The sequence below is a fragment of the Ascaphus truei genome, chromosome 8 (assembly GCF_040206685.1).
Source record: "Ascaphus truei isolate aAscTru1 chromosome 8, aAscTru1.hap1, whole genome shotgun sequence".
Lineage (NCBI taxonomy): Eukaryota > Metazoa > Chordata > Amphibia > Anura > Ascaphidae > Ascaphus > Ascaphus truei.
In genome coordinates this window covers 373,803-393,802 of record NC_134490.1, presented here as the reverse complement: position 1 = coordinate 393,802, position 20,000 = coordinate 373,803, and the positions used below count along the sequence as shown (strand labels likewise).

The 20,000-nt window shown below is 45.2% G+C and overlaps 1 protein-coding gene across 2 annotated transcripts in view; it reads left to right on the top strand.

The window, feature by feature from the left end:
- Nucleotides 1-16,297, top strand: part of TMEM273 (transmembrane protein 273) — a 90,458-nt gene extending 74,161 nt beyond the window's left edge. For both annotated transcript variants that reach the window (XM_075610266.1, XM_075610265.1), the window contains exon 5: nucleotides 11,149-16,297. In XM_075610266.1, coding sequence (XP_075466381.1) covers nucleotides 11,149-11,222 — 74 coding nt within the window. In that variant the 3' untranslated portion in view covers nucleotides 11,223-16,297. The remainder of the gene's footprint in view (nucleotides 1-11,148) is intronic.
- Nucleotides 16,298-20,000: the final 3,703 nt, after the last annotated feature.

Genomic DNA, 20,000 nt, shown 5'->3' with positions numbered 1-20,000 from the left:
TGTGTGTGTGTGTGTGTGTGTGTGTGTGTGTGTGTGTGTGTGTGTGTGTGTGTGCGTTACACTGCATGTGTGTTATGCTGGGTTACTGTGTGTGTGTGTGTGTGTGTGTGTGTGTGTGTGTGTGTGTGTGTGTGTGTGTGTGTGTGTGTGTGTGTGTGTGTGTTACACTGCATGTGTGTTATGCTGGGTTACTGTGTGTGTGTGTGTGTGTGTGTGTGTGTGTGTGTGTGTGTGTGTGTGTGTGTTACTGTGTGTGTGCGCGTTACACTGCATGTGTGTTATACTGTGCGTGTGTGGGTGTGCGCATGTGCGAGTTACACTGCATGTGTGTTATACTGTGTTACTGTGTGTGGGTGTGTGCGTTACCCTGCATGTGTGTTATACTGTGTTACTGTGTGGGCGCGTTATACTGCATGTGTGTTATACTGTGTGGGTGTGTGCGTTATACTGCATGTGTGTTATACTGTGTTACTGTGTGTGGGTGTGTGCGTTACACTGCATGTGTGTTATACTGTTTTAGTGTGTGTGTGTGTGTGTGTGTGTGTGTGTACGTTACACTGCATGTGTGTTATACTGTGTTACTGTGTGTGTGTGTGCATGTTACACTGCATGTGTGTTATACTGTGTTACTGGGTGTGGGTGTGTGTGTGTGTGTGTGTGGGTGTGCGCGTTACACTGCATGTGTGTTATACTGTGTGGGTGTGTGCGTTACACTGCATGTGTGTTATACTGTGTTACTGGGTGTGGGTGTGTGTGTGTGTGTGTGCGCGTTACACTGCATGTGTGTTATACTGTGTTACTGTGTGGGTGGGTGTGTGCGCGTTACACTGCATGTGTGTTATACTGTGTGTGTGTGTGTGTGTTTGTGTGTGTGTACGTTACACTGCATGTGTGTTATACTGTGTGTGTGTGTGTGTGTGTGTGTGTGTGCGTTACACTGCATGTGTGTTATACTGTGTTACTGTGTGTGTGTGTATGTTACACTGCATGTGTGTTATACTGTGTTACTGTGTGTGTGTGTGCATGTTACACTGCATGTGTGTTATACTGTGTTACTGTGTGTGGGTGTGTGTGTGTGTGTGCGCCTTACACTGCATGTGTGTTATACTGTGTTACTGTGTGTGGGTGGGTGTGTGTGCGTGCGCCTTACACTGCATGTGTGTTTATACTGGGTTACTGTGTGTGGGTGTGAGTGTGCGCGTTACACTGCATGTGTGTTATACTGTGTTACTGTGTGTGGGTGTGTGTGTGCCTTACACTGCATGTGTGTTATACTGTGTTACTGTGTGTGGGTGGGTGTGCGCGCCTTACACTGCATGTGTGTTATACTGTTACTGTGTGTGCATGTGCGCGTTACACTGCATGTGTGTTATACGGTGTTACTGTGTGTGGGTGTGTGCGTTACACTGCATGTGTGTTATACTGAGTTACTGTGTGTGTGTGTGTGCGTGTGCGTGTTACACTGCATGTGTGTTATACTGTGTTACTGTGTGCGTGTGTGTGTGTGTGTGCACGTTACACTGCATGTGTGTTATACTGTGTTACTGTGTGTGCGTGTGCGCGTTACACTGCATGTGTGTTATACTGTGTGTGTGTGTGTGTGTGTGTGTGTGTGTGTGTGTGTGTGTGTGTGTTACACTGCATGTGTGTTATGCTGGGTTACTGTGTGTGTCTGTGTGTGTGTGCGTGTGCGAGTTACACTGCATGTGTGTTATACTGTGTTACTGTGTGTGGGTGTGCGCGTTACACTGCATGTGTATTATGCTGGGTTACTGTGTGTGTGTGTGTGTGTGTGTGTTTATGTGTGCGTGTGCGAGTTACACTGCATGTGTGTCATACTGTGTTACTGTGTGTGGGTGTGCGCGTTACACTGCATGTGTGTTATACTGTGTGTGTGTGGGTGTGCGCATGTGCGAGTTACACTGCATGTGTGTTATACTGTGTTACTGTGTGTGGGTGTGTGCGTTACCCTGCATGTGTGTTATACTGTGTTACTGTGTGGGCGCGTTATACTGCATGTGTGTTATACTGTGTGGGTGTGTGCGTTATACTGCATGTGTGTTATACTGTGTTACTGTGTGTGGGTGTGTGCGTTACACTGCATGTGTGTTATACTGTTTTAGTGTGTGTGTGTGTGTGTGTGTGTGTGTACGTTACACTGCATGTGTGTTATACTGTGTTACTGTGTGTGTGTGTGCATGTTACACTGCATGTGTGTTATACTGTGTTACTGGGTGTGGGTGTGTGTGTGTGTGTGTGTGGGTGTGCGCGTTACACTGCATGTGTGTTATACTGTGTGGGTGTGTGCGTTACACTGCATGTGTGTTATACTGTGTTACTGGGTGTGGGTGTGTGTGTGTGTGTGTGCGCGTTACACTGCATGTGTGTTATACTGTGTTACTGTGTGGGTGGGTGTGTGCGCGTTACACTGCATGTGTGTTATACTGTGTGTGTGTGTGTGTGTTTGTGTGTGTGTACGTTACACTGCATGTGTGTTATACTGTGTGTGTGTGTGTGTGTGTGTGTGTGTGTGTGCGTTACACTGCATGTGTGTTATACTGTGTTACTGTGTGTGTGTGTATGTTACACTGCATGTGTGTTATACTGTGTTACTGTGTGTGTGTGTGCATGTTACACTGCATGTGTGTTATACTGTGTTACTGTGTGTGGGTGTGTGTGTGTGTGTGCGCCTTACACTGCATGTGTGTTATACTGTGTTACTGTGTGTGGGTGGGTGTGTGTGCGTGCGCCTTACACTGCATGTGTGTTTATACTGGGTTACTGTGTGTGGGTGTGAGTGTGCGCGTTACACTGCATGTGTGTTATACTGTGTTACTGTGTGTGGGTGTGTGTGTGCCTTACACTGCATGTGTGTTATACTGTGTTACTGTGTGTGGGTGGGTGTGCGCGCCTTACACTGCATGTGTGTTATACTGTTACTGTGTGTGCATGTGCGCGTTACACTGCATGTGTGTTATACGGTGTTACTGTGTGTGGGTGTGTGCGTTACACTGCATGTGTGTTATACTGAGTTACTGTGTGTGTGTGTGTGCGTGTGCGTGTTACACTGCATGTGTGTTATACTGTGTTACTGTGTGCGTGTGTGTGTGTGTGTGCACGTTACACTGCATGTGTGTTATACTGTGTTACTGTGTGTGCGTGTGCGCGTTACACTGCATGTGTGTTATACTGTGTGTGTGTGTGTGTGTGTGTGTGTGTGTGTGTGTGTTACACTGCATGTGTGTTATGCTGGGTTACTGTGTGTGTCTGTGTGTGTGTGCGTGTGCGAGTTACACTGCATGTGTGTTATACTGTGTTACTGTGTGTGGGTGTGCGCGTTACACTGCATGTGTATTATGCTGGGTTACTGTGTGTGTGTGTGTGTGTGTGTGTTTATGTGTGCGTGTGCGAGTTACACTGCATGTGTGTCATACTGTGTTACTGTGTGTGGGTGTGCGCGTTACACTGCATGTGTGTTATACTGTGTGTGTGTGGGTGTGCGCATGTGCGAGTTACACTGCATGTGTGTTATACTGTGTTACGGTGTGTGGGTGTGTGCGTTACACTGCATGTGTGTTATACTGTGTTACTGTGTGTGGGTGTGTGCGTTACACTGCATGTGTGTTATACTGTGTTACTGTGTGTGGGTGTGTGCGTTACCCTGCATGTGTGTTATACTGTGTTACTGTGTGTGGGTATGTGTGTGTGTGTGCCTTACACTGCATGTGTGTTTATACTGGGTTACTGTGTGTGGGTGTGAGTGTGCGCGTTACACTGCATGTGTGTTATACTGTGTTACTGTGTGTGGGTGTGTGTGTGTGTGTGTGTGCGCGTTACACTGCATGTGTGTTACTGTGTGTGTTACACTGTTACTGGGAGGATTGGACCTCGGCCCCGCCTCCGTGACACTTCCCGTGGCGTGCGCGGTGACGTGCCTTACTCTGAGGGCGTGCATAGGAGTCGTGCTGTCAGTCGTGGGGACACCTCACGGATCGGTCTTAGGCCCCGCCCCCGTGACATTGCGGGTGACGCTTCTCGCACAAGCACCACATTCCCCCTACCAGGGCCAGGCCCAGACTCCACCCCTGCATCGCGTCACGTGACGCAACGGAGGGCGTCCCTGTTCACACTCCACGCCAGCGCCGCATTACCAGGGGCACTCGAGGGGTTAATGCTATCAGCAATTATTCCACACCTGCGGTGCACTCCGACCCTGCGGTGCACTCCGACCCTGCGGTGCACTCCGACCCTGCGGTGCACTCCGACCCCTGCGGTGCACTCCGACCCCTGCGGTGCACTCCGACCCTGCGGTGCACTCCGACCCTGCGGTGCACTCCGACCCTGCGGTGCACTCCGACCCTGCGGTGCACTCCGACCCTGCGGTGCACTCCGACCCTGCGTGCACTCCGACCCTGCGGTGCACTCCGACCCCTGCGGTGCACTCCGCCCCCTGCGGTGCACTCCGACCCTGCGGTGCACTCCGACCCTGCGGTGCACTCCGACCCTGCGGTGCACTCCGCCCCCGCTTACCAGTGGACAGAATATGTCTAATTATTCATGACTCATTGCCTGCAGCCTTCCCATTGGCTCCCTGCTCCTTATATGCTCAGCCAGCCCTGAGGCAAACTGGCTGAGCATCAACTTCTGGTTATGTTATGTAATGCTTGCCTCAGGCATCCTGCTGCCCCGCTGCCCCTGCTGCCCCGCTGCCCTCTGCCCTGCTGCCTCGCTGCCCTGCTGCCCTCTGCCCTGCTGCCCTCTGCCCTGCTGCCCCCTGCCCCTGCTGCCCCTGCTGACTCGCTGCCCCTGCTGCCCCTGCTGCCCCTGCTGACTCGCTGCCCTCTGCCCTGCTGCCTCGCTGCCCCTGCTGACTCGCTGCCCCTGCTTCCCCGCTGCCCTCTGCCCTGCTGCCTCGCTGCCCCTGCTGCCCCGCTGCCTCCTGCCCTTGCTGACTCGCTGCCCCTGCTGACCCGCTGCCCCTGCTGACTCGCTGACCCGCTGACCCTCTTGCATTCTGCCTTGATTTCTGTTACCTTTGACCTCAGCTTGTACCCGGACCGCTGCCTTCTCTGACCCCTGACCTCAGCTTGTACCCGGACCGCTGCCTTCTCTGACCCCTGACCTCAGCTTGTACCCGGGCCGCTGCCTTCTCTGACCCCTGACCTCAGCTTGTACCCGGACCGCTGCCTTCTCTGACCCCTGACCTCAGCTTGTACCTGGACGGCTGCCTTCTCTGACCCCTGACCTCAGCTTGTACCCGGGCCGCTGCCTTCTCTGACCCCTGACCTCAGCTTGTACCCGGGCCGCTGCCTTCTCTGACCTCTGACCTCAGCTTGTACCTGGGCCGCTGCCTTCTCTGACCCCTGACCTCAGCTTGTACCCGGGCCGCTGCCTTCTCTGACCCCTGACCTCAGCTTGTACCCGGGCCGCTGCCTTCTCTGACCCCTGACCTCAGCTTGTACCCGGGCCGCTGCCTTCTCTGACCCCTGACCTCAGCTTGTACCCGGGCCGCTGCCTTCTCTGACCCCTGACCTCAGCTTGTACCTGGACCGCTGCCTTCTCTGACCCCTGACCTCCGCTTGTACCCGGACCGCTGCCTTCTCTGACCCCTGACCTCCGCTTGTATTTGGACTCCCACCTTCTCTACGCCTGGACCCCGGCTGCGCACAACGGCAATCCGACTTCTCCAATCCTAGACCCTTGCGAGTATCACGCCCATTGTGACCTCTCCAGCCCTGACCCAGCTACACGACCTTCACTCTGCACTCCGGACGCGGTTACGCTGTTGTATATCACTATCCCCACCTCAGCCTCGCGGTCCTGTCCTGTTTGTGGTGAGCACTCGTTAGTTACACTGTGTTACTGTGTGTGTTACTGTGTGTGTGTGTGTTACCCTATGTTACTGTGTGTGTGTGTTACACTGTGTTACTGTGTGTGTTACACTGTGTTACTGTGTGTGTTACTGTGTGTGTGTTACCCTATGTTACTGTGTGTGTTACACTGTGTTACTGTGTGTGTGTTACACTGTGTGTGTGTGTGTGTGTGTGTGTGTGTGTGTGTGTGTGTGTGTGTGTGTGTGTGTGTGTGTGTGTTACAATATGTTACTGTGTGTGTTACACTGTGTGTGTGTGTGTGTGTTACAATATGTTACTGTGTGTGTTACTGTGTGTGTGTGTGTTGCCCTATGTTACTGTGTGTGTTACACTGTGTGTGTGTGTGTGTGTTACACTGTGTTACTGTGTGTGTTACACTGTGTTACTGTGTGTGTTACTGTGTGTGTGTTACCCTATGTTACTGTGTGTGTTACACTGTGTTACTGTGTGTGTTACTGTGTGTGTGTGTGTGTGTGTGTGTTACAATATGTTACTGTGTGTGTTACACTGTGTGTGTGTGTGTGTGTTACAATATGTTACTGTGTGTGTTACACTGTGTGTGTGTGTGTGTGTGTGTGTGTTAACCTATGTTACTGTGTGTGTTACACTGTTACTGTGTGTATGTGTGCGTTACACTATGTGTGTGTGTGTTACTGTCTGTGTGTTACTGTGTGTGTATGTGTTTGTGTGTGAGGAGGAGCCGAGGAATGCCTTCCAGCAGTGATTGCTGCGGCTTACACACACAGCAGTGATTGCTGCGGCTTACACACACAGCAGTGATTGTTGCGGCTTACACACACAGCAGTGATTGCTGCGGCTTACACACACAGCAGTGATTGTTGCGGCTTACACACACAGCAGTGATTGCTGCGGCTTACACACACAGCAGTGATTGCTGCGGCTTACACACACAGCAGTGATTGTTGCGGCTTACACACACAGCAGTGATTGCTGCGGCTTACACACACAGCAGTGATTGCTGCGGCTTACACACACAGCAGTGATTGTTGCGGCTTACACACACAGCAGTGATTGCTGCGGCTTACACACACAGCAGTGATTGTTGCGGCTTACACACACAGCAGTGATTGCTGCGGCTTACACACACAGCAGTGATTGCTGCGGCTTACACACACAGCAGTGATTGTTGCGGCTTACACACACAGCAGTGATTGCTGCGGCTTACACACACAGCAGTGATTGTTGTGGCTTACACACACAGCAGTGATTGTTGCGGCTTACACACACAGCAGTGATTGCTGCGGCTTACACACACAGCAGTGATTGTTGCGGCTTACACACACAGCAGTGATTGTTGTGGCTTACACACACAGCAGTGATTGTTGCAGATTACACATACAGCAGTGATTGTTGTGGCTTACACACACAGCAGTGATTGTTGTGGCTTACACACAGCAGTGATTGTTGTGGCTTACACACAGCAGTGATTGTTGTGGCTTACACACACAGCAGTGATTGTTGTGGCTTACACACACATCAGTGATTGTTGTGGCTTATACACACAGCAGTGATTGTTGCGGGTTACACACGCAGCAATTTACACACACAGCAGTGATTGTTGCGGCTTATACACACAGCAGTGATTGTTGCGGCTTACACACACAGCAGTGATTGCTGCAGCTTACACACACAGCAGTGATTGTTGCGGCTTACACACACAGCAGTGATTGTTGCGGCTTACACACACAGCAGTGATTGCTGCGGCTTACACACACAGCAGTGATTGTTGCGGCTTACACACACAGCAGTGATTGTTGCGGCTTACACACACAGCAGTGATTGCTGCGGCTTACACACACAGCAGTGATTGCTGCGGCTTACACACAGCAGTGATTGCTGCGGCTTACACACACAGCAGTGATTGTTGCGGCTTACACACACAGCAGTGATTGTTGCGGCTTACACACACAGCAGTGATTGCTGTGGCTTACACACAGCAGTGATTGCTGCGGCTTACACACACAGCAGTGATTGTTGCGGCTTACACACACAGCAGTGATTGTTACGGCTTACACACACAGCAGTGATTGTTGTGGCTTACACACACAGAAGTGATTGTTGTGGCTTACACACACAGCAGTGATTGCTGCGGCTTACACACACAGCAGTGATTGCTGCAGCTTACACACACAGCAGTGATTGCTGCAGCTTACACACACAGCAGTGATTGTTGCGGCTTACACACAGCAGTGATTGTTGCGGCTTACACACACAGCAGTGATTGCTGCGGCTTACACACACAGAAGTGATTGCTGCGGCTTACACACACAGCAGTGATTGTTGCGGCTTACACACACAGCAGTGATTGCTGCGGCTTACACACACAGCAGTGATTGCTGCGGCTTACACACACAGCAGTGATTGCTGCGGCTTACACACACAGCAGTGATTGCTGCGGCTTACACACACAGCAGTGATTGTTGCGGCTTACACACAAAGCAGTGATTGCTGCGGCTTACACACACAGCAGTGATTGTTGCGGCTTACACACAGCAGTGATTGTTGCGGCTTACACACACAGCAGTGATTGTTGCGGTTTACACACAAAGCAGTGATTGCTGCGGCTTACACACACAGCAGTGATTGTTGCGGCTTACACACACAGCAGTGATTGTTGCGGCTTACACACACAGCAGTGATTGCTGCGGCTTACACACACAGCAGTGATTGTTGCGGCTTACACACACAGCAGTGATTGTTGTGGCTTACACACACAGCAGTGATTGTTGCAGATTACACATATAGCAGTGATTGTTGTGGCTTACACACACAGCAGTGATTGTTGTGGCTTACACACAGCAGTGATTGTTGTGGCTTACACACAGCAGTGATTGTTGTGGCTTACACACACAGCAGTGATTGTTGTGGCTTACACACACATCAGTGATTGTTGTGGCTTATACACACAGCAGTGATTGTTGCGGGTTACACACACAGCAATTTACACACACAGCAGTGATTGTTGCGGCTTATACACACAGCAGTGATTGTTGCGGCTTACACACACAGCAGTGATTGCTGCAGCTTACACACACAGCAGTGATTGTTGCGGCTTACACACACAGCAGTGATTGTTGCGGCTTACACACACAGCAGTGATTGCTGCGGCTTACACACACAGCAGTGATTGTTGCGGCTTACACACACAGCAGTGATTGTTGCGGCTTACACACACAGCAGTGATTGCTGCGGCTTACACACACAGCAGTGATTGCTGCGGCTTACACACAGCAGTGATTGCTGCGGCTTACACACACAGCAGTGATTGTTGCGGCTTACACACACAGCAGTGATTGTTGCGGCTTACACACACAGCAGTGATTGCTGTGGCTTACGCACAGCAGTGATTGCTGCGGCTTACACACACAGCAGTGATTGTTGCGGCTTACACACACAGCAGTGATTGTTACGGCTTACACACACAGCAGTGATTGTTGTGGCTTACACACACAGCAGTGATTGTTGTGGCTTACACACACAGCAGTGATTGCTGCGGCTTACCCACACAGCAGTGATTGTTGCGGCTTACACACACAGCAGTGATTGTTGCGGCTTACACACAGCAGTGATTGTTGCAGCTTACACACACAGCAGTGATTGCTGCAGCTTACACACACAGCAGTGATTGCTGCAGCTTACACACACAGCAGTGATTGCTGCGGCTTACACACACAGCAGTGATTGTTGCGGCTTACACACACAGCAGTGATTGTTGCGGCTTACACACAGCAGTGATTGTTGCGGCTTACACACAGCAGTGATTGTTGCGGCTTACACACACAGCAGTGATTGCTGCGGCTTACACACACAGAAGTGATTGCTGCGGCTTACACACACAGCAGTGATTGTTGCGGCTTACACACACAGCAGTGATTGCTGCGGCTTACACACACAGCAGTGATTGCTGCGGCTTACACACACAGCAGTGATTGCTGCGGCTTACACACACAGCAGTGATTGTTGCGGCTTACACACAAAGCAGTGATTGCTGCGGTTTACACACACAGCAGTGATTGTTGCGGCTTACACACACAGCAGTGATTGTTGCGGCTTACACACAGCAGTGATTGTTGCGGCTTACACACACAGCAGTGATTGCTGCGGCTTACACACACAGCAGTGATTGTTGCGGTTTACACACAAAGCAGTGATTGCTGCGGCTTACACACACAGCAGTGATTGTTGCGGCTTACACACAGCAGTGATTGTTGCGGCTTACACACACAGCAGTGATTGTTGCGGCTTACACACAAAGCAGTGATTGCTGCGGTTTACACACAAAGCAGTGATTGCTGCGGCTTACACACACAGCAGTGATTGTTGCGGTAAATGACAGGATTGTGTGACCTGCAGCTGGACGTTTCACCAGCTTTATCCTGTAAGGAGAGAGTAAAATAAATAACCAACTATAGGGCCACAGTTAGAATAACCGATATAATATAAGGGATATAATATAAGGGATATAAGCGATATAATATAAGGGATATAATATAAGGGATATAAGCGATATAATATAAGGGATATAATATAAGGGATATAAGCGATATAATATAAGGGATATAATATAAGGGATATAAGGGATATAATATAAGGGATATAAGCGATATAATATAAGGGATATAAGGAATATAATATAAGGGATATAAGCGATATAATATAAGGGATATAATATAAGGGATATAAGCGATATAATATAAGGGATATAATATAAGGGATATAAGGGATATAATATAAGGGATATAATATAAGGGATATAAGCGATATAATATAAGGGATATAATAAAAGGGATATAAGCGATATAATATAAGGGATATAATATAAGGGATATAAGCAATACAATATAAGGGATATAAGCAATATAATATAAGGGATATAAGCAATATAATATAAGGGATATAAGGAATATAATATAAGGGATATAATATAAGGGATATAAGCGATATAATATAAGGGATATAAGCGATATATTATAAGGGATATAATATAAGGGATATAAGCGATATAATATAAGGGATATAATATAAGGGATATAAGGGATATATTTCACAGGCTAACGCCAGGAGACTGTCACACTTAAACATTTAATAAGAAAGTCGGGCAGGTTTCAGTATTTGGAAATGAAAGCAGTGGTACCTGGTTCAGAACTTAATTTCTTCATAACTGCCCCCTCCCTGACATCAAATGCCCCCTCAAGTCATGTGACTTTGTCTGTAGCTGTGATAGGCTGATGCCAAGTCTATATCTGTCTTCCAGACAAGGAGGAGACACAGAGTAATCGGCAAAGAGACACTGACGGGAAGATGCACAGTATCCTCCCTGTGCCCTGACATGGCTCTGCCACTGGCTCTCTGTACGACCTTGAACACTGCAGAGTACCATCCCTATGCCAAAATGTGGGCACTGCTCTGCCCCTGTGTGCATGTCAGCAGTGCAAGTTCTGCCACTGACTCTCTCTGCGACCTGGAGCGGCACAGAGACCCCTCCCTGTGCCCACATATACAAGCACTGCTCTGCCACTGACTCTCTCTGCGACCTGGAGCGGCACAGAGACCCCTCCCTGTGCCCACATATACAAGCACTGCTCTGCCACTGACTCTTTCTGCGACCTGGAGCGGCACAGAGACCCCTCCCTGTGCTCACATATATAAGAACTGCTCTGCCACTGACTGTCTGTGTGACCTGGAGCGGCACAGAGACCCCTCCCTGTGCCCACATATATAAGCGCTGCTCTGCCACTGACTGTGTGACCTGGAGCGGCACAGAGACCCCTCCCTGTGCCCACATATACAAGCACTGCTCTGCCACTGACTCTCTCTGCGACCTGGAGCAGCACAGAGACCCCTCCCTGTGCCCACAAATACAAGCACTGCTCTGCCACTGACTCTCTCTGTGACCTGGAGCGGCACAGAGACCCCTCCCTGTGCCCACATATATAAGCGCTGCTCTGCCACTGACTGTGTGACCTGGAGCGGCACAGAGACCCCTCCCTGTGCCCACATATACAGTACAAGCACTGCTCTGCCACTGACTCTCTCTGCGACCTGGAGCGGCACAGAGACCCCTCCCTGTGCCCACATATATAAGCGCTGCTCTGCCACTGACTGTGTGACCTGTAGCAGCACAGAGACCCCTCCCTGTGCCCACATATATAAGCACTGCTCTGCCACGGACTGTGTGACCTGGAGCAGCACAGAGACCCCTCCCTGTGCTCACATATATAAGCGCTGCTCTGCCACTGACTGTGTGACCTGGAGCAGCACAGAGACCCCTCCCTGTGCCCACATATATAAGCACTGCTCTGCCACGGACTGTGTGACCTGGAGCAGCACAGAGACCCCTCCCTGTGCTCACATATATAAGCACTGCTCTGCCACTGACTCTCTCTGCGACCTGGAGCGGCACAGAGACCCCTCCCTGTGCGCACATATATAAGCGCTGCTCTGCCACTGACTGCAGAATCCGCCTGTACCCATACTGTTGTGTTAGGGGGGCAGCCGTAAAGGAACAATCCCAGCATTACCGCACGTGTGTTTTTTTTATATAAATCAGTAGTATCAGATAATACTTACTATCTGTTTTTATTTTAAAATTCAACTCAATGCCATTTTTAATGAGTTTTAATATATTGAACATCCTTTGATTTGTACAGCAGGGTTTATAGCTGCAGTTCAAGCTGTCGTTTAATTTTATTTCCATACAATACAATATGCGCATCAACACAATCTGCGCACTGACACGTGATTCGCTAACTGCTGATCGATCCGTTCTCCTGTAATCAATCGCTGAAGGTTCAGCTCGGGGGGTCACTAATTGCATCCTGGATCCTCTTCTGCTGCACTGACAGCCAAAGTTCTGCGAGGAAGATCACATGACCAGGCAGGCACTAGATTCAATTGGTTCACTGCTAGAGAGGGCGGGGCTCAAAGGTGATGCTGTTTCAGAAGGGGAAGGTGGTGTGACTTTGTAAATGGTTGCTATAGGAACAAACATGCTTTTTAGGGGCCGGCCCTTCCATTAGGCGCACCTATGCAGTCCCCTAGGTGCAAAGGTCCTAGGGGCGCATTAATAATAATAATAATTTTTTCCTCTTATTATTTTTTTACTTCATCTTTTTTATAAAATAATTTTTCTTTATTTTGTCCGGTATTTTGGGCGCCCTATTATTTTTATTTTGCACCGCGCCGGTGTGCGGTCGCATCCCCTGTATCCCTTATATCTACGCCACTGTTTATTTTATTTTTGGGGTGCAAATTTTAAGTTTAGCTTAGGGCGCTGGAACCCTTGCGCCGGCCCTGATTAGAATACATTAAAAATGTCTTTAAAATTGTTTATTTATTTTTTTATAATGCTACAAGTATTTTCTCATAGTACAGAACTAATTTATTTAAAAAAAAACACATGTAGGATATTGCTTGATCTGCAGCTTTAGCCACCTCCCCCGCAGTGCAAGATCTTTGCAACACTTTCCTGTTTGGGATACTTTGTTGCCAATATTCCCAGCAGTTTGAGCTGTAACAACTTTTACAATCGATAATGTTACCTTTGTAATATAAGAATACATTGTGGCTGCTGAGTTTCACTGACTGAAGGGTTGATTGAAACTGAAATGCAGCCATTTAGTGAACCCTGGGAAGCAGGATTTTGCTGATCGATCACGAGAGAACAAATCGATCGGCAGCTTAGATAATTAGTTTTCAATAAAGGTAATCAAAGACGGCGTATATTAAACAAACTTTTTTTTAACTGCTTTGATGGTCTCTTTAAATCATACAGAGTAGGTGACAAACGCCCAGTGGTATCGCAACTCTCTGAGACACATAGTCATACAGTAACATAGTTACATAGTAATGTTACATACTGTAGTTACATAGTAATGTTACATAGTAGATGAGGTTGAAAAAAAGACGTATGTCCATCATGATCAACCTATGCTAAATTTAGATGACAGATACTTTATCCTATATCTATACTTATTGATCCAGAGGAAGGCAAACAAAAAACCCCAGTGTCATATCATCCAATGATATCTCAAAAGGGGAACAATAAATTCCTTCCTGACTCCAAGAATTGGCAATCAGATTACTCCCTGGATCAACATCCTTCCCATGTTTACTTATTTGGTATATCCCTGTATACCTTTCCTTTCTAAAAAGATGTCCAACCTTTTTTTTAAAGACATCTAATGTATCTGCCATCACAGTCTCCATGGGTAATGAATTCCACATTTTAACTGCCCTTACTGTAAAGAACCCTTTCCTTTGTTGCTGGTGAAATCTCCTTTCCTCCAACCTTAAGGGATGGCCCGAGTCCTTTGTACTGTCCTTGGGATGAATAGTTCATTTGAAAGATCTGTGTATTGTTCCTGATATATAATATTTGTATATAATTATCATGTCCCCTCTTAGACGCCTCTCTTTTAATGTAAATAAATCTAATTTAGCTAGCCTCTCCTCATAAGTTAGATTGTCCATCCCCTTTATTAATTTGGTGGCTTTTCTCTGCGCTCTCTCTAGTTCCATAATGTATTTTCTTAGGATTGGTGCCCAAAATTGTACTCCACATTCAAGGTGTGGTCTTACTAATGCTTTGTAAAGGGGCATAATTATGTTTACTTCCCTTCCATCCATTGCCCGTTTAATGCAAGATAAGATCTTGTTTGCCTTTGCAGCTACTGCATGACATTGGACACTATTGCTGAGACTGCTGTCTACAAGCACTCCTAAATCCTTCTCCATCAATGATTCCCCCAATATATCTCCATTTAATTTGTAAGCCCCCTTTTTATTCTTGTATCCTAAATGCATATCCTTACATTTATCTGTATTAAATCTCATCTGCCATTTACCTGCCCACGTTTCCAGTCTCTCCAAGTGCTTCTGAAGAGAAATTACATTCTGCTCTGATTCTATTACCTTACACAATTTAGTATCATCAGCAAAAATGGAGACTTTGCTCTCGATGCCAACCTCAAGGTCATTAATAAACAAGTTAAAAAGCAGGGGTCCCAGTACCGATCCCTGAGGTACTTCACTCACGACTTTAGCCCAACCTGAAAAAGTTCCATTTATGACAACCCTCTGTTGTCTGTCCTTTAACCAGTTTTCAATCCAGGTGCATATATTATTACTGAGTCCAACTTTCTTTATTTTGTACACCAACCTCTTGTGTGGAACCGTATCAAAAGCCTTTGCAAAATCTAAGTAGACCACATCAACTGCATTACCCTGGTCTAAATTCCTACTTACCTCCTCAAAGAAACAAATAAGGTTAGTTTGGCATGATCTATCCTTCATAAATCCATGCTGACTATTACTAATAATTTTGTTTTCCACTAGGTATTCCTGAATTTTATCCCGTATTAAACCTTCAAATAGTTTCCCTACTATTGAAGTCAGGCTTACAGGTCTAATTTCCCGGTTGTGATCTAGCTCCCTTTTTAAATATAGGCACCACATCTGCTTTACGCCAATCTTGTGGTACTGAGCCTGTGGAAATGGAGTCCTTGAATATTAAATATAATGGTTTTGCTATTACTGAGCTTAACTCCTTGAGAACTCTTGGATGTATGCCATCGGGGCCAGGTGTCTTATTTACTTTAATTTTATCAAGCCGCTTATGAACTTCTTCCTCAGTTAACCAATTGGTCATTAATATGGAGGTTGTGGCTTCCTCCTGCGGCACTACTATTGAACTTGATTCTTCCCTGGTAAACACAGAGGCAAAGAATTTGTTTAATACCTCAGCTTTTCCCTTATCTCCAATAATCTGCCTACCCATCTCACACTGAAAGGGTCCTATATTTTCTTTTCTAATTTTTTTGTTATTAAGGTACTTAAAGAACTTTTTAGGGTTGACCTTACTTTCTATTGCAATCCTTTTTTCATTATCCATTTTTGCTAATTTGATTGCCCTTTTGCAATTTTTGTTACATTCCTTATAATTCTGATACGATATCTCCGTCCCTTCTGACTTAAAGAATCTAAACGCCTTCCTCTTCTTGTCCATTTCCTCCCATACCTGTTTATTTAGCCTCATTGGTTTAGACTTATTTCTTTTATACTTACTACCCAAGGGTATACACTGATAAGTGTGCTTTTCTAACAATGTGTTAAAGACTGCCCATTTACAGTATCTTCTACATTTTTCCCTGCAAAATCATCATCCCAGTGTATTACTTGTAGATTAGACCTCAGTTTATTCAAATCTGCCTTTCTAAAGTCTTTGTTGAACTCAAGTAATCTGTTTTTTGATCATTTATTTCAAATGAGACCATGTTATGATCACTGTTACCTTGTGTATAAACTTATCAAAATGTGGCGCTCAGTGTATATGGTTTAAATCAACATCAAATAAACCCACAGTGTTAAAATAGATAAGAAAATAAACAGTGATACTTATACAACCACGTGTATTCAATGCTGCTGTGACTTGATGCAGGACTGCTCTTTCAATCCTCGTAGGCAAGTGAAGGGTGAAAATCATCAAGAAGCGCAAATCATGTGGAAAATAAAGAAAGACAACAAACTTATGGTGCAGTATTGTGTGAACTTTGTGTGATAAATGGCTGTGGTTAGGTGCTCAGAATACTCACAAACGTGAGAAGTACGCAGGCATATAAAGGTATCTTTAACCCATGGGATGAGGCCAATTAGTAGGATAGGAACCGCACTGCTAATCAGGTATACTGTAGCGCTCTGGTACACTTGCGTCCCCTTAGAAATAAAATGAACCGGACATAGTGCAGACTGTACACAGAATATTTATAAAAACAAGCAAAATCCAATCAACTCACATGGTGATGGAAAGAAACAAGCGTGTAGATCACAAAGTGGATCTCTGCAAGACCGGGAGAGTGGTATCTCTGCTTTTCCTCTGTACAGCTATGCGTGTCACGGATGCGTCTCACCGAGGACCGGAAGTGACGTCATCCGCTCTCAGAGGCTCCGGTTTCGTCTCAGGGCATCACTCTACGCGTTTCACCTTGTAGGTTTCTTCAGGAGTGATTTTCCATAGTGTATGAGCAACTTATATACTCTAATCTCTACTCTCATAGGTGGGGAGTGAATTGGATAATTGAACACATTTAATTGAGATGGCCAAAAGCTGCTGATATAGACAATTACTACATCTAGGTAAAAGCAATCAGTATATCTACATAGATGCAGGTTAAAAAATTTAATATATGAGTACTTGATTAAAAACATGTTTACACATAAGATAAAAAATGGCATTTAATAGCCATTGGTGGATAGCCTAAGCTGTAGGCAAAATTAAATCTGTTGCATCTGACATATGCACAGACCCAAAAATCCTAAGGCTATGATGATATTTATTACTATCCCTAAAAAAGCTAAAATAAATAAAATACATAAAATATAATGACGCAAATTAAGTAGAAGGAACAAAATCTAATGGAAAGAACAAAGATGAAACATAATTAGTGGATGAGACAAAAACCATAGTAATAATGATGTTTATATACTGTATGTTATAAAAATGGTTTAAGATCAAAATCCAAATTTAAACCTGAGGGTGCCAATGTATTTAGCTCAAACATCCAAAATGATTCCCTTTTAAGAAGGGCTGTATTCCTATTACCACCTCTCCAATGGGGCATAACTTGCTCAATCGCTTTGAATGTTAACCCTTTAGGGTCTGAGTTGTGCATCAATAAAAAGTGATTAGAAACACTGTGTGTTGTTACTTTTCTTTTAATGTTGCTAATGTGTTCTAATATTCTGGTTCTAAGGGGGCGAATAGTTTTACCAATATACTGTAGCCCACATGTGCATTCAATAAGATAAATGACAACATTTGATCTACAATTCAAATGTTGTTGAATGTTATATTTTTTATGTGTCACATGTGATTGAAAACTATTGATATCCTTAGAACTGAATTTACATGAAGTGCACATTCTACAGGTATAGAATCCCTTAGGAGGATCTAGCCAACCGGAGCGAGTATGTACAGGACCCTTTCTAAGGGCACTGGGGGCTACAATGCTTTTAATATTGGGAGCTTTTTTATACACCATTTTAACTCTTTCAGGTAAGTGTTGTCCTAGAATAGGGTCATTTTTTAAAACAGACCAATGGGAATTCAGAATGTTGTTAATCTTATATGCATCCCTATTGTACTGCGTAATGAATGGTACATGTATTACATCACTTGGTGCATTTTTGGCTGCGGGGATAAGCATGGTTTCCCTTGGTGTATTTGTTGCCCTAAACCAAGCTTTTTTGACTGCATCATCCTTGTATTTTCTCTCAGCAAACTTCTTGGTCAATACCATAGATTGTTCTTTGAATATTGTATTATCAGAACAATTTCTTTTAATTCTACGGTATTGTCCGTAGGGTATGTTTGCAATCCACTTGTTTAAATGACAGCTGGATTGCAAAATGTAATTATTTGCATCAACTTCTTTAAAGAAGTTTTTTGTTTTGATGCTATTACCCTCCAGATATATGGTAAGATCCAAGAAGTTTATACTAGAGGAACTTATGGAAGAAGTGAATTTAAGATTCAATTCATTATTGTTGAGGTACAGGAGGAATAAATCCAAGTCCTCTGATGTACCCTTCCATATATAGATGATGTCATCTATATAGCGCCGCCATGTGACCAGATTTGCGTCCAGACCTATCCAAGACCATATGTAGTGATCTTCCCACATGGCCATCAACAGATTGGCATAGCTGGGCGCAAATTTGGTCCCCATGGCGGTCCCACACAGCTGTAAATAGAACTCTTCACAAAACCAGAATAAGTTTTTCTTCAGGACAAATTCGATACAAGTTATCAAAAAATCAATTTGTACTTTTGGAATGGTACCTTCCTGTTCTAGAAAATACTTAACAGCTCTACATCCATCTTTGTGTCTAATAGATGTGTATAGTGCTGTAACATCAGTTGTGACCAATAGGTAGTGTTCTTGCCATTGGATATCTCTAAGAGCTAGAATTACATCTGTTGTATCCTTTAGATAGGATTTTTGCTTCTTAACAATATTCTGTAGAAAGCTATCCAAATATTCCGATACATTGGCTGTCAGAGACCCTATACCGGAGATAATTGGTCTCCCAGGTGGATGTGTAGAATTCTTATGAATTTTTGGTAAGAAGTAGAAGACGGGGAACACTGGGTCCTCTATATTTAAAAATTGGAACTCTTGATCTTCCAGTATTCCCCGTCTTCTACCATCTTCTAGGAGAGATTGTAATTCTTTTTTAAAAATAGGTGTGGGGTTAGATTTTAGTTTCTGATATGTGTCAGTATCCCCCAAAATCCTATTGGATTCATTCATGTAATATTCGTGATCCATGATAACCACACCTCCTCCCTTGTCGGCAGGTTTTATAACTATTGTTTTATCCAATGACAATTCCTCTAGTGCTATTTTTTCCTCTTTCGTTAGATTAGAGTATTGTTTTGTCCTATTTGTAGTTAGGGCCTCTAAATCTTTGGTCACCAACTGAAAGAACACATCCAAATGATTTCCTTTGGCAAATTTAGGAAAAAAATTGGATTTGGGCTTAAATTTAGAATGAACAAAGTCTGTTGTCAATGACTTTGAAGTAGAAGGTATTTCTAAATTATTGCTACTTGTGTTTGTCCAATTTCTGGTTTCTGCTTCTTTCCCTAAAAAGAATCTCTTAAGTGTGAGTGACCTCATAAATTTTTGTGCGTCTACATAAAGACCAAATTTATTTGGTCCAATAGTGGGAGCAAAAGTAAGTCCCTTCCCTATAACTTTAATTTGACAATCCGTAAGAGTTTTGGTGCTTAGATTAAAAATATTTTTGTTTTGTAAACTTAATACATTTTTCTTCTACTTCTTACCAAAAATTCATAAGAATTCTACACATCCACCTGGGAGACCAATTATCTCCGGTATAGGGTCTCTGACAGCCAATGTATCGGAATATTTGGATAGCTTTCTACAGAATATTGTTAAGAAGCAAAAATCCTATCTAAAGGATACAACAGATGTAATTCTAGCTCTTAGAGATATCCAATGGCAAGAACACTACCTAATGGTCACAACTGATGTTACAGCACTATACACATCTATTAGACACAAAGATGGATGTAGAGCTGTT